We start from the raw sequence: 17,602 nt of genomic DNA, 5'->3' as shown, positions 1-17,602 counted from the left end.
AAGAAGAGAGAGAAAGATGAAGAGAAAGAGGACAAAGAGGAAGAAAGAGAGAGGGGAGAGAAGGAGAGAGAGATAGAAAAAGAGAAGGAGAGAGAGAAAAGAGAGGAAGGGAGAGAGAAGGAGAGAGGAAGAGGAGGGGAGAGAGAAAAAGGGAGGGGGAGAGAGAGCGCATGGGGAGTAAGAGGGAGAGAAGGATAGAGAGAAAGAAAGGGGAGGGGGAGAGAGAGATAGAGAGGAGGGAGAGAGAGAGAAAAGAAAGAGAGGAGGAGAGAGAAAAATGGGAGAGAGAAAATAAAGAGAAGAGGAGAGATAGAGAGGGGAAGGGGAGAAAGAGAGAGAGAGAGAGAGAAGGAAGAGAGAAGAGGAGGGGGAGAGAAAAGAAGAGAGATGGAAAGAAGGAGATAAGAAAAAGTTACTCGTATCATTTAGAAAGAAAATTATTTATATTAGAAAAAATTATTTATAGAAAATACTGAAAAGAGATAAGAAACAAAAAGGAACAAAAGCAATGGAAGGGACTTCATTATTTACAAATGTTACTCGTATCATTTAGAAAAAAAAATTAGATTAAAAAATTCAATTAAAAAAAGGTTTAAAAATTTGAGTTTTTTTATGTAAAAATATTAATTTTTGTGTAAAAATCTATTTTTACATGTAAAAACAAATTTTATGGTATAAAAACCAATTTTTTAGTATAAAAACCGGTTTTTTGTGTAAAAATTTGGGTTTTTATATATAAAAATATTAATTTTTGTGTAAAAATATATTTTTACATGTAAAAATCAATTTTATGGTATAAAAACCAATTTTTAGTATAAAAACCGGTTTTTTGGTACAAAACCGGTTATTTTTTAAAAACCGGTTTTTATTTTAATAACCGGTTAAAAACCGGTTTTGAATTTCACTAACCGGTTTCATCATATAAAACTAATTTGGTTAATTAACCAATACTATATTTTTGGTTAACCAAAAAACTGGTTTGGTTTTTGGATTAACCAAACCATGAACACCCCTAGTGATAATGACTAAGTATACTGGATAGGTCCAACACAGAAAGCAGTGCCAGTAATAGAAATATCTCTCTCAATGGAATATCCGCTACAAACTCATCTTCTTTAGAGCTACTGAAGGACACTTTGGTCTCAATGATATATTTCTCATCTATTTCAGAGTCCTCCTCCATGTGTTCGCTTGTTGTAGTGTAATATAACGAAGATACATCAATCAGTGGTCTCGATATTAGGGATGTAGACGAGTAGACTCCATTACCACCAATCTCATTGACCCTTGATATAGAGCTTCATGACCTACTGCGTTAATATTCTCCCATGAACCTCAAAGATCGCATGAACATGTTCATCGCGTGCAATCAAAAAAAGCTTGAATTTAAAATCTTGGTTTGCCAAGACTGTATGAAACTTGTACCCAATCCTCCTAACCTCCCTCTGATCATGAACTCCCATCTTCATCAATATCAAATTCTTCATAGCTTTAAAGTTATCAACTCGAGGAGTTCGAAACAATGTGGGGTTAGGAGATTGAACCACGACGCCTTTATCAGTATATCTAACACAACCATTTGTATAAATACTCACAATAATATACTCACTATTAGACATGTTAAGAGAATATGAGGAGAAAATTGAGATTTGTTAGAATAGGCATAAATGAGCTCTTTACAGGAGTAAAATTTTTTGTCCCGTGTACAGAACTAATGAGGTGCTTAAACACATATCTCGTCCTCAGCACGATATAATAATTACTGTATCTTATTCACATTGAGCACGAGATAGATATAGGTGATATTTAAATATGTATTTCGGTTGCGGATGAAATAAATTATTGAATTTTTTAACGTATTTCGTTCCCTGTGAAGACGAGATATAATTTTAACTTAAATGTGCTCTGTAAAAATGAAATATGTAACACAGAAAAAAATATAAATTTTTGAATTCATATCTATATCTTTTAAATATTAAATTTATTTTATTTATTAAAAAAAATCTTAACATATGTCTATTAATTTATTTTTTATTTATTTAATGTATATAAAAAAATACTTTTGTAAAAAAAAAAATTGTGCACTAAAATCCCTCCAATCCCTTCAAAAACTAAAGAGGATGGGGGAGTAAGGTAGGACCACCTTCTTGGAAGTTGCATTGGAACATATCAAAACCAAGCTACACCCATTGTGACATTTTTCAATTTTCATGTGCTGCAAGACAAGAATCAAGACTGTACGTACTGACCAAGAAATCGTTTTGATTATTTTAACATATACTTTACATGATACATCATTATTATCCAATCTCTCAAGCTGGCCCTTGAACTTCTTTTGCCTTTTCTTTTTTATTGATGAACTTGATCATAATGTTTATTTTCTAATAAAAGCCCTTCTCCTCTCCTCTCACCATTAACTTTGCCCCACGGAAAGTACAAATTGTTGAGAATTGAGATTTGATCAACCATATTCAACATTAAAATAATGGACCCCATTTTTGACTCCTTTTTTTTTTTTTTTGGACAAAGAAACATAATATATAAACTGAGATGTGAGGATATTAGAAACTAATTCACCATAATGTGATTTATCTATCATGGTTCAAATTTTAATTTAATTGAGAATTGTTCATATATATGTACAATATTTAAACAAAAGTACCTGTAATTGGAGAATAAACATTCTATATCCACTAACAAATAAAGATGAACAAAAAAAAAAAAAAAAAAACTGTCTTACAGAGATAGGCTAAATTCCCACAAAATAGAATTACTATATCACCCATAGGTATATAGTAATTCAGCCATGAAAAAAAAAATGATCATGAATGACTATTTGCCGATATATGGCAATCAAAAAAATTAAAGACTCTTGACATTATTATTATTATTATTATTATTATTATTATTATTATTATTATTATTATTATAGAAAAACACACTAAATAGTAAATACAATTATTCATTTCCATGAAAGGAAGAAGGAAGGTAAGGGTAGTAAAATCAGGCAGTAAGTAAATTTATTCAGATAATATTATGCTTAGATTCGGTTCAACATAATCGGACAGTCGCATTGGAATAATGGTAAGTTGCGGTAACAAACTAACAATGAACAGCCAAGGAACAGTAAATTTTTTTTTTTGTCCTTATAATTTAATTTTCCACGAGAATAATGCAGACGGCTGACAGCTTGTGAGAAAACAGAAAAGACTAAAGTACAGGCGATTGCTATGATACTTGAAAATTTTTGTCCAAATTGTCTAAAAATATTTAAAATTAATATTTAATTTAAAAATTTAAAAATAAATAATTTTTAAAATTTAAAAATTTCTTATAAAAAATAAATTTGACAAAAATTAATCATCATCACATAAGTATCATAAAATTTACCAAAAGTACAAGTGAACAGTTTCCTTTTACTACTTTTAACAATAATAATAATAATAATAATAATAATAATAATAATAATAAATTATTATTATTATTATTATTATTATTATTATTATTGTAAATTCACTTTAGTGGTTACCATCTTATTACAGCTAATTTTTTTATATGAAAAAAATATTTGTATTTTTTGTTAAAAATAAAATTATTTGATATATTTATAGGTGAATGAATTTTATAAGTAGAGAGTCAATACGTAAAGTGTGTGTATTGCAACACATAAAGTGCGTGTTAAACACATGGAGAATATTCTAAATATGTGTTGGATATATTTTATGAACATTTAATATTAATAATATTTATTAAAAAATATTATTAAAATTAAAGTAACTATTTATATTTAAAAATATTTTTTAGTTTTAAAAATAAGAATAAAAAGTATTATAAAAATACAAAATAATATAAATTTAATTTTAATAATATATTTTAATATCAAAATTATATAATTACTGAAATCACCATAGTAATAAGAAATAATCTTTCTATTTTTTATTATTTTAAAAAATTTACATTTTTGTACATTATCTCTCAATTTTATATTTATTGTTCGTGAAATAGGAAGATTTTTTTTACTCCAATTTCGCAGCGACGCATATAATTGTGAAAAACGTATTTTATTATAAATTCGTTGTCACTATAAGCGTAATTGAAGAATATATAGTACATGAAAATTAAAAAGTGCATGAAAATGAACAAGTACATGAAAATTAACAACTACAACTTCCCTTTAATTTTATAGTTGGACGGTTCTACAAATATTTTGTTTAACCAACTTCTCTACATAACTCGTATCTATATTTGAGAGTCAGATCAATACTTTTACATTTACATATAATAACCAGTAAATGGAAATTAAAATAAATGAATCAATGTTGAATCAATTTATTCATCTCAGTGTTAAAATTACTATGTTATTCTCCCCAAAATTACTCGTCAAGAAGAAGCAGGAATTTCAAAAATTTATTTCAGTTATGCAAATATTCTTCTTCAATTACGTACATTGGCAATAGCTGCAAAATTGAAGTAGAAAAAAACAGTTTTCAATTTTGCAACCAGTAAGTACTAAGTACGCAATTGAATTTTTCTTTAATTTTGCCGACTCAAACTACCAATTTATCTTGCAAAATTAAGAGATAATTTCTTTTATAATAGTATAAAAAAAATATTTAAATAAATAAAATCCCTAATAATAATTCTTATATATTTATAGGTAATTGTTATGCTATTTAAAATTTTTTGTCTAACTTATTAAAAAATTAATACTTAATTTTTTGAAATATAAAAATAAATAATTATTAAATATTTAAAATTAACTATAAAAAATAAGTTCAAGAAAAACTAAACACTAAATTATACACAGAATAAAATTCAACATATTTATATAATTTGTTTTACTCTTACTTGACGTAAGAGAGAGAAAGAGAGAATAGAAAACTGTAAAAATTGGGATCCATGTCTGAACTCTGAACTGACTTGTCTTGTCTTGTGTTTGTGCTTTGTCACTTTGAAAACAAAAGAAAGAAAACGGAAAAGAAAATTCCCTTATTATTCTTAGGGCTGCCAACCATGGAAATTTTGAACCAGTGACAGGTATTTTCCCATTATTTTACTCTCTCTTTCTTTTTTCAACGTCTCCTATCAATTATTCAGCTACTTGCTGGCTCATGTTATTTTCAACTCACTCTGTTCTCTTCTGTTGAGAGGGGAGGAGCTGAAAATGACTTCTGTTTGTGTTTCTTGGTAAAGTTACTGCTTTAATTTCTCATCTTGCTTCCTTCTATTTGATTCTGTTGTTTATCTTGATTAATTTCTTTTGCATGCAAACAAGAATCAGATGATGTTGTGTAGTGTAGTGCGGTGCCTTTGATTTTGATTGTTGTTGGATTCTTTATGATCATGAATTTCTTTTCTTTTCTTTTTTGTTGAATTTCTTGCTATTTCTTGGTGTTCATCTTCTATGAATTCATTTGTGGAATTCTTGATCATGGGTTAGTTTGGCTTATAGTTCTATGACCTCATGTATGGACAAAAAAAAAATTCCCATTTTCTTTTATTGATCTGTGTTGCTTTTTTGTAATCTGCAGAACTGATGAGGTAATCAACACTCAATTGATGGTTTCTCGGTAAATTTACCAAAAATGGGTCAAGCATTTTTCTCCATATTTCAGCTTGAAACAAAGAGGTTGCTATGGCTTATTGGCATTACATTTGCAGTGTTTTTACTCTTCCAGTATTCTGAGCTTCCATATTTAGCAACAACAACAACATCATCAGGAAGCAGTAGATTCCATCCAGCAGATCCTCCATCTGAGTCTATACTTAACAATGTTACTACGGATTTCGATATAGCAAACTCTACTAATGGACATGTTCTTGAGAGGATAGTTGATTCAACTAGTTCATCAATTGAAAAGGACAATGTTTTGGGAGCAGGTTTTGTTGTAGAACCAAAAAAGGTATCCATATCAAACACTTCATCTCTTGTAGGATTTGATGAGTCCGATGAAAATCCCGTGGTCGAAAATGTAAGGATATCGGATAATGGATCTACAATAAAGCAGGCAGAGAATCTTGAACTGAAGAGTTCTAACAATGGTATGGATATGAATTTTACAAGAGAGGTCAACACTTCATCTGAATTAGAGCATAAATCAGATACATATTTAAGTCCTCCCGTCGAAATGAAGCCAAATATTACACCTCCTCAAGGGTTATTGAACATTTCCAATGAAATCGATTCGGAGAATGATGAGAGGCCAAAAGATGATGTCAATGTGCTTGGCAAGAACTCTTCTATCAGTAGTATGCCTAAGGAGAATAAAGATTCTCGTATAGCTGTTCCGAAAGTAACATCAATCTCTGAAATGAATGAATTATTGCTTAAAAGCCGTGTCTCATATCGTTCTATGGTATGTGACTCGATTTAACATTTTGTTCCATCAATGACTTACAGATTATAGCATTTTCTTCTGATTTGTTCTAATGTTGCTAATTTGTTTCTTAGAGGCCAAGGTGGTCTTCATCAGTTGATAATGAGCTACTGAAGGTTAGATCGGAGATTGAAAATGCACCAATTGTAGAGAATGTTGATAATCTTTACGCCCCCCTTTATCGAAATCTTTCCATGTTCAAAAGGTATCATCTGAATATTGTTACTTTCTTTAAAATTTCTATCCCTGACACTGACATCACATATTTATAGACTTTTGTAAGCACATATTCGACAGAATTCTTATGTTGCTATCTTGTCTCTTACATAAATATGCAAGTTATCAACAAGGTCTTCATATTTTGATGTAGAAGAATCTCCTTTTAGTTCAGAGCAAACATTTAACTAAAATGGCAACTATGTGAACTTGTCTAAAATCCATAACAGCAATCTATTACACCTTATTATCTTGTTACTGTCTAATTATCAGGAGCTATGAATTAATGGAAGAGACTCTCAAAGTTTATGTATATAGAGAAGGGTCTAAACCAATAATGCATTTGCCATATCTTTTGGGAATTTATGCTTCCGAGGGATGGTTCATGAGGCAGATGGAAGGTAATAAAAGATTTGTTACCAAGGACCCAAAGAAGGCACACCTGTTCTACTTACCTTTCAGTTCCCGGATGCTAGAGGAAACCTTGTATGTACCGGATTCGCATAATAATAGGAACCTGAGGAAGTATCTGAATGGTTATGTCGACTTGATCGCAGCGAAACATCCTTTCTGGAACAGAACCGGAGGTGCTGATCATTTCCTTGTTGCCTGCCATGATTGGGTATGCATTTTCCTACTTTAATTCATCATGCTCTCTGTTTCTCAATTTCCCAAGGCCATTAACTATTTAGACATAATACATTGACCTTTTTTAAGATTAAATGATATACATAGGGAGGAGCATTTGCTCTATTGTACCATTGCTTTATATATGGCAGACTAGTGTCACACTTTTATAAAATACAAGAGTACCAAGGGCCACATAAAGGCAGCCTGGTGCACAAGCATCTCACGTTACTGCAGGGTCCGAGGAAGGTCCGCACCCAAAGGGTGTAATGCACGGAGCCTAACCTAATCATTACATCAGTGGCTGTTTCCCCGGCTTGAATCTGTGACCTTAAGGTCACAAGGAGACAACTCAACCGTTGCTCCAAGGCTTCCCTTCCTAAATATAAAAGAAATTGATGCATACTTTCATAAATAAAGGGGAGTCGTGTGTAATATCGTCTAAAGAAGAGAGGTTAATGTAATTTAAAGTATTGCTACTTTAAACTTCTTTAATTTTTGACCAATTCTTTGCATTAAATGGTTATATCTATGTATAATACTGTATTGTTTTCAATAATCGTAGTTGTATTTGTGCAACGTAGATGCTATCTAGCAGCTTGATTATACTAAGATTGTTGAATCTTTTATCACAATATAAGATAAAATCTTCACCATGCAGGCCCCAACAGAAACAAGACAGAACATGGCCAAGTGCATAAGAGCCTTATGCAATTCTGATGTCAAAGAAGGCTTTGTGATAGGTAAAGATGTGTCTCTTCCTGAAACCTATGTCAGAAATGCGCAGAAACCCACAAGAGACATTGGTGGAAGACCAGTTTCAAAAAGGAAAACATTGGCATTCTTTGCTGGTGGCATGCATGGTTATGTTAGGCCAATCCTATTGCAGCATTGGGAGAACAAAGACCCTGACATGAAAATCTTTGGTATATTGCCAAAATCTAAGGGTAACAGAAACTACATTCAGTACATGAAGAGCAGCAAGTACTGCATTTGTGCAAAAGGGTATGAAGTTAATAGTCCAAGAGTTGTTGAGGCCATATTCTATGAATGTGTTCCTGTTATCATATCTGATAACTTTGTGCCTCCATTCTTTGAAGTGTTGAATTGGGAATCATTTGCTGTTATTGTTATGGAGAAGGATATTCCAAATTTGAAGAGTATTCTACTTTCAATCCCACAAAAGAGGTATCTTCAGATGCAGATGAGGGTAAAAAAAGTGCAGCAGCATTTCCTTTGGCATAGGAGCCCTGAGAAGTATGATATGTTTCACATGATACTTCATTCTATTTGGTTCAATAGAGTCTTCACCACAAGAGCTAGATAACTGAATTGAGATTAATACCGAGTTTCAAAGTCGTCTTCTTTCATTTTTTGTAAGTAAAATATCTCTGTATATCTATTCTTTTTCAGAAGAAGCAAAATAAAAAGAAATAAAAAAAACAAAAAAACAAAAACCTTGTTCTGATCAGTACTAGTTGAAGTTTACTCTGTGTCTTGAAACGGTAGCGTAAAATTTACAAAATTGACATAAAGAGAATGTTAAATATTTTACTAAAGAAATATGATATTATAAAGTTATAAAATTGGGTAATAATTCTACGTTAATTAAATTTTTAACTTAAACTTTTAATAATTATTCTCTACATACAGGTCATTTATATTCACGCACACGCACTTTGTATTGTTACTGCACGTTCTTCTTTTTATTCTTTTTCGTTATAGTCGTCATCAATACCACCTTTTCCTTTTTTCTTTTTTTTTACGAAATTGATTATTGTTTTGAATCCAATCAAGTGGTTGAGGTGTGGTTTAATTCAGAAAGAAAAAATGTATTATTAGAGGAAATATTTTTCTGTATTTGCAGCAAATTTGGGTGTAACACGAAGATATTTGGGTGTATTTTTAAGAATTTTGGGTGTATTTTTATTCTAAGTTCTGCATAATTCAAAACTCTTTCTCTTCCTCTTCCTCATCTTCTATTGCTTCTTCTTTCTCATCTTCTTATTTCGTTTTCTTATAAGTTTTTTTAGGAGAAAAAATCAAACAAAAAGAAAAAGATACATAATATTGCAAAATTAATAGAAAGATGAGGAGGAAAAAAATACAGCAACAATAACAATAATAAAAAACGACGACGAGGATGAAACACCTGAAGAAGAATGAGGAGAAACGCCAAAAAAAAAAAAAGAAAAAGAAAAAAGAAGATGAGAAAAACGCGAAACGTGCTATGAAAACCGTTGAGTAGTGCGCACACGCTCGCGTATTTTTTGTTAAGTTTATTCTAATTTGTATGACTTGTATGTATAATACTCCTCAATTTTTATGGAGATATGAAATGATAATTGCCAATACTACTCTATTTTAATCAAATCTCTTCTAAAGAGACTTAGATAGATAATCACTCCATCCAAACGAAATTCCTAACATAGAAATACAAAATGATAAATTATAATACTCCATTCAAAGTCAAATTCCACTTCCAATTACATTCATATTATTTATTGATAGTAAACTAATTAACTAAATGATATAAATGCTCAATTTAAACACAGAGTAGATACCAAAAATATAAGACTAATTTTCTTAACCTAGCTAAAAGAGTGGCTAATGACTTAGTAAATAAAACAAATATAAAAATACAATACATATAAAAAAAAACCTTATAATCTACCCTTTAACAACTCTAACTCATAAAAATACCATATATTTGGTTAATTCTAACCATCTATTTATATTACTCCTACGATGATATACAAGAGAAAATGTCACTTGTTAAGCTTAACAATTTACAATTTCTAATTCAGTAAAAAAAAATTACAAGATTTAGTTGATACATATTTATTGATAATACTTTTTCACTTGATTTCATCTACATGCTTCTTTATATTAACATGTATTAAAGAGAATTTTGTTTTAGTTTCACAACTCGTAAATCTTAACATTACAATCTTTGACCATTTGATTAACTTTTATTTCCAGCTCATATATAAATTAAAATTTATTTTGATTTCTTTACGAAACTCATACGGATTTATGGTGGCAATTAATCCAAATCATTTATTATGATAATAATTTGAACTTATTAAATACTAAAAGAATAAATTGACAATGCACAGATCATAAAATAACATTGATTCCAAATATAGACTTAAAAATCAATGACACGAGATTGCATAAATTAACGGGAATAGATTTTTTTAATTGTTAAAAAAAATTAAGAGTGTAAAGTGTAATCTCTAATTTTTTATTGTTCTCTTTCTTATATTTATTCTTGGTCCCACTATAAAATTAATGGTTAGAGATCATACTTTACTCCCTCAATTGTTAAAAAAAATTGAGAAGATCTATTTTCTAAATTAACTTCTTAAGTGAAAAAGTTTACTATCAGGATGTTTCCTCTTAAAAGTGATACTATAATAAAATCAAGGTTCGGAGAACCGGACCGATCATCAAACCGCTTTAATCACTGGTTTATTGGTTTATTGGTTCAACTGGTCCAACCGTGGTCTAACCGAAAAAATCGTTTTAGAATAAAATAATATATAAATTTTAAATATATATCCTAAAATATAATTATAGCTTTTGATAAAGATCTTCCTACCAATCCAGTTCTTTTGGTATAGCTTTGTGGTATAATTATAGCTTTGTGGTATAATTATACCAAATCAGAATTAGACTGCATATACTATATTCAAGGAGAACTCTTATGCTTGTACAACTTAACAGCACATAATCCACCTGACATAAAGCTAAGCAAGGACTCAAGAATTGTTTATTCTGGACAAAAGGGGATCATAAACAACTGATTTTGTGGAAGTTCAATGAATAAACAAACAAACTACAATAATATGCATTATGGCATGCCATAAACAAACCAATGATGAAGGGTTCCTCTCTTCAAGCTTGTGGGGGACTAGAATCAATCAACAGAGTAGCTGTTGGGATAATCTTCCTTCTTAATTCTTATATACCTCAAACAATTTCCTACAAAATGAAAACTGAGCACAAAATAGGGCCTTAAAACAAAAACAAAACAACACTCATAGAGCCAGAAATCAGAACATTCACACAGCCAGAAATCAAGAACAATTAGCACAATATACTAAAAAGAGCCAGAAATCAAGAACAATCAGCAACTAAAATTAAAATACAGCAACAAATCATCACCCTAAATACTAAAATCGATAAATCTATCAACAAAAATTCAAAAACAGTTGATTCAAAAGTTAAAAAACACTAGAATAGTAGCAGCAAGTACCAAACAGTAACAAGTAATCCCTAATCACACTAAACCTGAAATTTCAACAGCAACAAGTAATCCCTAATCACACTAAACCTGAAATTTCAACAAACATTACAAACAGCAACAAGTAATCCCTAATCCCTAAACAAAATTTCCAATAATGATTTCATTTTCATTTTTAGCAGCAGCAAGAAAATTTTAACCAAAATTTTAGAAATCAAAGAAAGAGCAGCAACACAAAATCAGCAAAAATTATCAATTTGACAATTTCACATTAAAAATCAACAAACAGAGGCTCTCAGGAGAGAAGACGGAGACAAGAACAAGTTACCAACAACCAGAAATTGAGCAATACACAGAAATTGAGCTGCAAACCAAGTTACCAACAACCAGAAATTGAGCTGCAAACCAAGTTACCAACAAACAGAAATTGAGCTGCAAACCAAGTTACTAACAAACAGAAATTGAGCTGCAAACCAAGTTACTAACAAAGAAGTTCACAGAGGCAAATAACAAAGATGAACAGAGGAAGTCAGTTCACAGAGGCAAGTCGAAGTTCACACAGGCAAAGAACAAAGATGAGCAGAGGACAAGTTACTCACCGCGCGACGATGAAGACGATGGGACGGGCTACTGCCTGCTGGTGTTGAGAAGATGAAGACGACGCAGATGGATGGCTACTGGGCAGGGAACCAGGCGAAGAAGGAGGGTTACTTGGGCTGACGACCAGGCGACGGCAGTTGCGCTGTTGACCGGTGACCGCGGCGACGAAGGAGGGCGCGGTGGCAGGCTAGGGTTCGGGCGGCTAGGGTTCAGTCTTCTCTGTTCTCTTCTCTCACGCAGATGAATATGATTCAGAATTTCAGATTCGGGGGAAGAAAGGGGGGTTGGGGTGCAGGGTGCTCTACGGGTCGGGTCGGGTTAAGGGTTTCTTTTTTTTATAATAAAACGGCGTCGTTTATGCAGAACCGGCCGGTCACCGGTTCGGCCCAACCGGCCGGTTTTTAGCCGGTTCGCCGGTTCTTTTCAGAACGGTTTCTGCAGGAGGATCGGACCGTTTGCATCGCCGGTTCACGGTTAAACCGGTCGAACCGGCCAGTCCGGTCCGGTTTTTAGAACCTTAAATAAAATTGATTAGAGAATTGATTAGCATGAGATAAGATTTATAGATGCTAGGTAGTCAAAGAATAATTACAATATAAAAATATTACATAAAAAATTTTATTCTCTTGATAAGCAAGTGACATACATCTTCTTATCACTTATCCTCCTTATCACCACCATTTTGTTGCATACTTGGAGTCATTAATGTTCTTTCCAAAATCAATTTCAATTTCTCCCAAATCAAATCCCTAATATTCCTCAATCACATTATTATCCATTAAAATGCAATAATTCTCTGCAAAAATTATAAAGGTTAAATTAAAAATTTTTAACAACTTCTACTGTATAACTTATATTTTACATATAGACTATTAAAAAATAAAAAATAACATATAAACAAAAATTAAAAAAATAAATTTTTTAAAATAATTATTAACTCGTCATATTAAAATCAATAAATAAGCATACATATGAATATTAAATAAAAATATTAAAATAATTAAAATCATGACCTATTAATACACATATGAGATAATGTGAAGAATACAATAAGACATATAGGTTAAAATTTGATAATATTAATTATAAAAATTTATTAATTATAGACATCATATGTATGAAATTATGAATATTATAAGTACACAATTATGGATGTTATTAATATGAAATTATGGATGTTATGTGTATTAATTTATGGATGTTCTGAGTAAATTTATCAATTGAATAAATTAATTTAAGAATTTGACATATTTTAAAATTCAATAATTATGATAAAATTTAAAAACATCTGTATTAACTTTATAGTTTCTTATGCAATAACTAAAAAAATGATATGTATGTGTATGAATGTAATATCTAATAAACATGAATTTAATTTTTAGATGTTAGTTGTATGTAATTATGGATGTTATGTGTATGAACTTATGAATGTTATGTGTATGAACTTAGTTAGTACAAAATAATTATAAATGCACATAAAAACACAAAAAAAAAAATAGATCAGTTTATTACCATATCTCATCAAAATTAGTGTGCTTTTCCATATTCTCGAAAATTGGTTGACTGACAACAATTTCATCGGGTGAGTCCATTTGTTGTTCAAATTCTTCAGCACCTTCTACCATAGGTACCGGATTAAGGTCGAATTCAAATACCATACTATTTGCAATATAAAGACGATTTCTTGTAAAATTCCTTGCCCTGTCCTAATTGTGTTTGCAATGGTATTAGAATTGTGAATTTTGAATGAAAATAATTGAATTAACGGAAACAAAATCATATTAGGATAGCTTTCAGGTTTTGTATCTCCATTGAATGATGATAAATGACTTAACATAAATAAAAAATCAATTGCAATTAACTCATTTAATACAAATTATCATTACCGTTCTTTATAATTATTATTAGTCTTTATTGTATTCTTAAATATAAAAATCAAATTATAAAAGAAAATATTAAGTATCGATTACAAGAATGTCTAATAGTAAGGAATATGATATTATAATGGTCCATCTAGTGTTCAGATGTATCTTTGTACAGATTTACAGATTTTTGTTTTTATTGCATCTCCTGTGGACACGTGGTCTCTCTCTGGCTGGAAGTAGCTAGTTGTGAGGAAGTTAGCGAGGCTCATTGGAGGGTTGGGCGAGCCGGCTGGATAGGTTAATTCAGAATGGAATTTCGTTGTAGAGGGTTCTGTTGGTGCCATAGTTAGGCCTTTTGGTTTGTTCCCAAAAAAGAGTGGCTATAACCTAGGAAGTTGGTTCTCTGGGCCAGTCTTCTCCTCTCATTAGGGGTGGCAAGTAGGAAAGCCCGCCCTGCCTAACGACGGGCTGGCGGGCTAATCCCACCAAATATCTTTTTTTTTTAACTTTTAACTATTAAATAATATATATAAAGGTATAAAAAAATCTCTTCTGTTTTTTACTTTTAACTATTATAATTTCTAAAGGTATAAACAAATTATAATTTTTATATTCACAAATATTAAAGTCTTTGTAATTATAAATATCTAATAAATATAATTATAAACAAAGTTTTCATCCAAAACATAATTATAAATATTGTTCTCAAAGCAAAATAAACATAATCCAAAACATAATTATAAATATTGCCTCTAAAACAAAATAAACATAATCCAAAACACTCAATTTTCATCTTCATTCTCTTGTAAATTGGGTTGGGAAAAGTTGGATTTTGGCAAAAAAAATTATAAAAATACCCCTTGCCAAAAAAATACTAATCCCGGTGTAAGGTCCCACATTGGTTGGGGATGGGAACGAAGCATGCCTTATAAGGGTGTGGATACCTCTTCCTAGCATGACGCGTTTTGACGAGTGAGTGTGGCGGACTTCGGCTATCATCCCTATCGTCAAAGGCAAAACCGTGAGGCCTTGTGTGCCAAAACGGACAATATCGTGCTAGCGGGTGGTCTGGGTTGTTACACCCGGCGGGGAAGCCCGCCCCGCCCCGCCAAAGCTCGCCAAAGCCTGTGGTTTAAGCGGTACGGGTTAGACGGGCTTTTGCTATTTGGCGGTCCCAATTTTCTAGCCTAACCCGCCTTTTTGGCGGGTTACGCGGGCCGGCCCGGCGGGTTTAAGCCTGTTTGCCACCCCTGCCTCTCATAAAAAGAAACCCTATCAGCGTTAACGAAGACCGCCGCCGCGGGTCTCGTGACTCTTACTGTCTCCAGCAATTGGCAACTGCGTCTGTTTCGAGTGCTCTCTCCTGATCAACGACTTCTCCACGAACACCAATCTCCAGCTCATGCATCATAGCCAGGTAGCGATGGTGCTCACAGACATCATGTTGGTTAGGTGCGCATGTCCCGCAGTCAGTCGTGCTGCTCGTCCTCCGCCGTGCTTGTCAGTCGAAGGTATGAGCTGCTCTGACCACTGAATGATCTGCTTTGAGTGTTGGCTTCGAAACGTGTTCAGGTTAGGTCGAGTATGTGTATTGCATTTGAAACGTGTATTTTGAAGTTCTAGTTACTGGTATTGGCTTAAAGGGAAAAAATTTGAAATACTGCTGATGTTGTGGATATAGGATTAGGAATCCATGATTTTAGTCCGATTGGAGCTTGGGTAGTTAGTTAAAGACTGAGTCACATTAGATCATTCTTCTTCTTCCACAAACTCCTATATGAACAAATTGTTAGATTCCTTAGACATATGTTTTAGTTAAAAATTAGTAAGTTCAATATATTGTGGGTTTGGGAAATTGTTATTGCTACGGATACTACTAGTAATCTAGGCATGATAATGAATCCATGGCTGTTAAGAAGGCACTTCCTGTTACTAACCCATAGGTGATTTTCATGTTTTAGTAAGAAACTTTGATGGCTCAGATTTTCTCTATGTAAATTGAGTTAAATTGCTAATTCGATGTAGTCTTAATGTAAAGTAGTTTGTTTTTTCAAAATGGAATGTCCTTTTCCTGTTTGCATCTAAATATTGGAGCTGTTGTAAAATTGAGGACTTGTAGCACTCTACTAAGCATGGGCACCTTCATAGATACTAGAGACATAGACATGGTAATTTCAATTTTTTGTTTCGTAGCGGACATGCCACAAATATATCATGTAAAGCAGGTCGTAAATGATTTATAATTAGATCTTCATATGTTTTTGATATTATAAGATCCGTTGTTATTTTTTTTGTTTTTTAATTTCTGCCAATAAAATGTGGAAAGGGTTTTTATCCTGTTGTCTACAATTCTGCTGGGAACCTTGTTGAACTTATGGTGCTCTGTAGGTTCTTAATTTTTTGTTTTTAACTTCATGAAGGTGCGCTAAAGTTGGTGAGCTTTGTCAAGGAAAGGAATACTTTGTTCAATCTAATTTTTCATTCTACGAAGAAATAGATGAATTAAACTAAAGCAGTTAAGTAGAAGACAAGATGAGCAAATATTTGTTGTTAGTTTGGTTAACTCTGCATTTTTTGTTTTTGTTTCTGGTGAATGTCTTTATGAATTCAAAAGCCATATAATGTGTTTTAATTATATGATTATAACTTCAGTAGTGGTATAATCTATTTTTTTATAATGATGCAGTGGTGTTTGTCACTTTAGTCATTGCTTGATGGGATTAGTTCGTAGAGTCATGCAATTGTCCGGACTTGAGGGTTTATATCATTCCATGGGTAGTGGGATTCATGTGCATTTTTGTAGGGATCAGGAGATATGGTTATGAATATGTACATGGATTGTTGCTGCCAAGGTGAGTGTTGTATGATTTTCACATTGAAGTTGGAGTAGCTGAGATTTTTGTGCGGGGGCGAAGAAATTGTTTGCTCAGTTCAGGATAGATACTCAGGTTGGGTTCTTGTAGTTTAGGAATGTTAAGGTCTTCAATTGAAAGAATTATATTTTATTTGGTCACTTTATGTTTAAACAGTTATAATGCAGGTTATGCCTTATTTGTGGAGTAAGATATAGTCTCTTTGGGATAGTTGTGGTTGATTTTTTGACTGTATCAACGGTGCGATTATGAGTTATATTTATCTATTTTGTATGTAATCAGGCTAGAAGATTGCACACTTATTTCCAATGGATTTCAAGTGCATGTTCAACAGTGAGTGAAGACCTCGAGTGATGATAAATGGGACGACGACGAAGGCCTCAAGTGCCATGAGGGCCGTGAATCCGGGGAAAATAGTGTACGGGGTGCCGTCGATGGTAACAGGTCGGCTGGTGCAGATGATACGGCAGAGGGTGGTCTCAGTCGTCCAGTCGGTGCGCAAGACTTCTTGGGAAAAGAGTTTGCAACGAAGGAGGATGCTTATGCTACCTATAAGGAGTTCGCTAAATTAAGGGGTTTTGGAGTTCGAAAAGGAGATGTAGCTCGTGTGAATGGGGTGTTGATTAGGAGAGACTTTTTCTGCCATCGACAAGGTACAAGACATCCTAAGCACTATGACCGTCCTGAGCGAGTAAGGGAGGAGAGGTTGGAGAATCGCACGAACTGTAAGCCAAAGTTGAAGATTTACTATGATATGCAACATAGCGTATTGGAGAGGGTTTTTTGATTTACTTA

General features: G+C 32.3%; 1 protein-coding gene across 2 annotated transcripts; it reads left to right on the top strand.

Annotated features, from left to right (window-relative positions):
- The first annotated feature begins 4,896 nt into the window (after positions 1–4,896).
- LOC107623667 (putative glycosyltransferase At5g25310) lies at positions 4,897–8,689 on the top strand. Of its 2 annotated transcripts, none has more exons than XM_016326013.3 (5): positions 4,897–5,037; positions 5,532–6,356; positions 6,452–6,582; positions 6,867–7,215; positions 7,882–8,689. In XM_016326013.3, the coding sequence occupies exons 2-5, from the start codon at positions 5,586–5,588 to the stop codon at positions 8,545–8,547; spliced, it is 1,917 nt and encodes a 638-aa protein (XP_016181499.1). In that variant the 5' UTR covers positions 4,897–5,037; positions 5,532–5,585; the 3' UTR covers positions 8,548–8,689. The 2 variants fall into 2 exon arrangements, with proteins under 2 accessions (XP_016181499.1, XP_016181500.1); XM_016326014.3 differs by having other exon boundaries at positions 4,918–5,187.
- Positions 8,690–17,602: the final 8,913 nt, after the last annotated feature.

Source organism: Arachis ipaensis, chromosome B10, assembly GCF_059453495.1.
Source record: "Arachis ipaensis isolate K30076 ecotype BB chromosome B10, ASM5945349v1, whole genome shotgun sequence".
Taxonomy (NCBI): Eukaryota; Viridiplantae; Streptophyta; class Magnoliopsida; order Fabales; family Fabaceae; genus Arachis; species Arachis ipaensis.
This window is presented reverse-complemented; position numbering and strand designations above follow the sequence as displayed.

Bases quoted from the DNA above. Each gene is read 5' to 3' on its own strand.
- LOC107623667 (XM_016326013.3), top strand. From the start codon at position 5,586: ATGGGTCAAGCATTTTTCTCCATATTTCAGCTTGAAACAAAGAGGTTG. The intron at 6,357-6,451 runs GTATGTGACTCG...TTTGTTTCTTAG, and splicing joins GTGTCTCATATCGTTCTATG to AGGCCAAGGTGGTCTTCATC. The intron at 6,583-6,866 runs GTATCATCTGAA...TCTAATTATCAG, and splicing joins AATCTTTCCATGTTCAAAAG to GAGCTATGAATTAATGGAAG.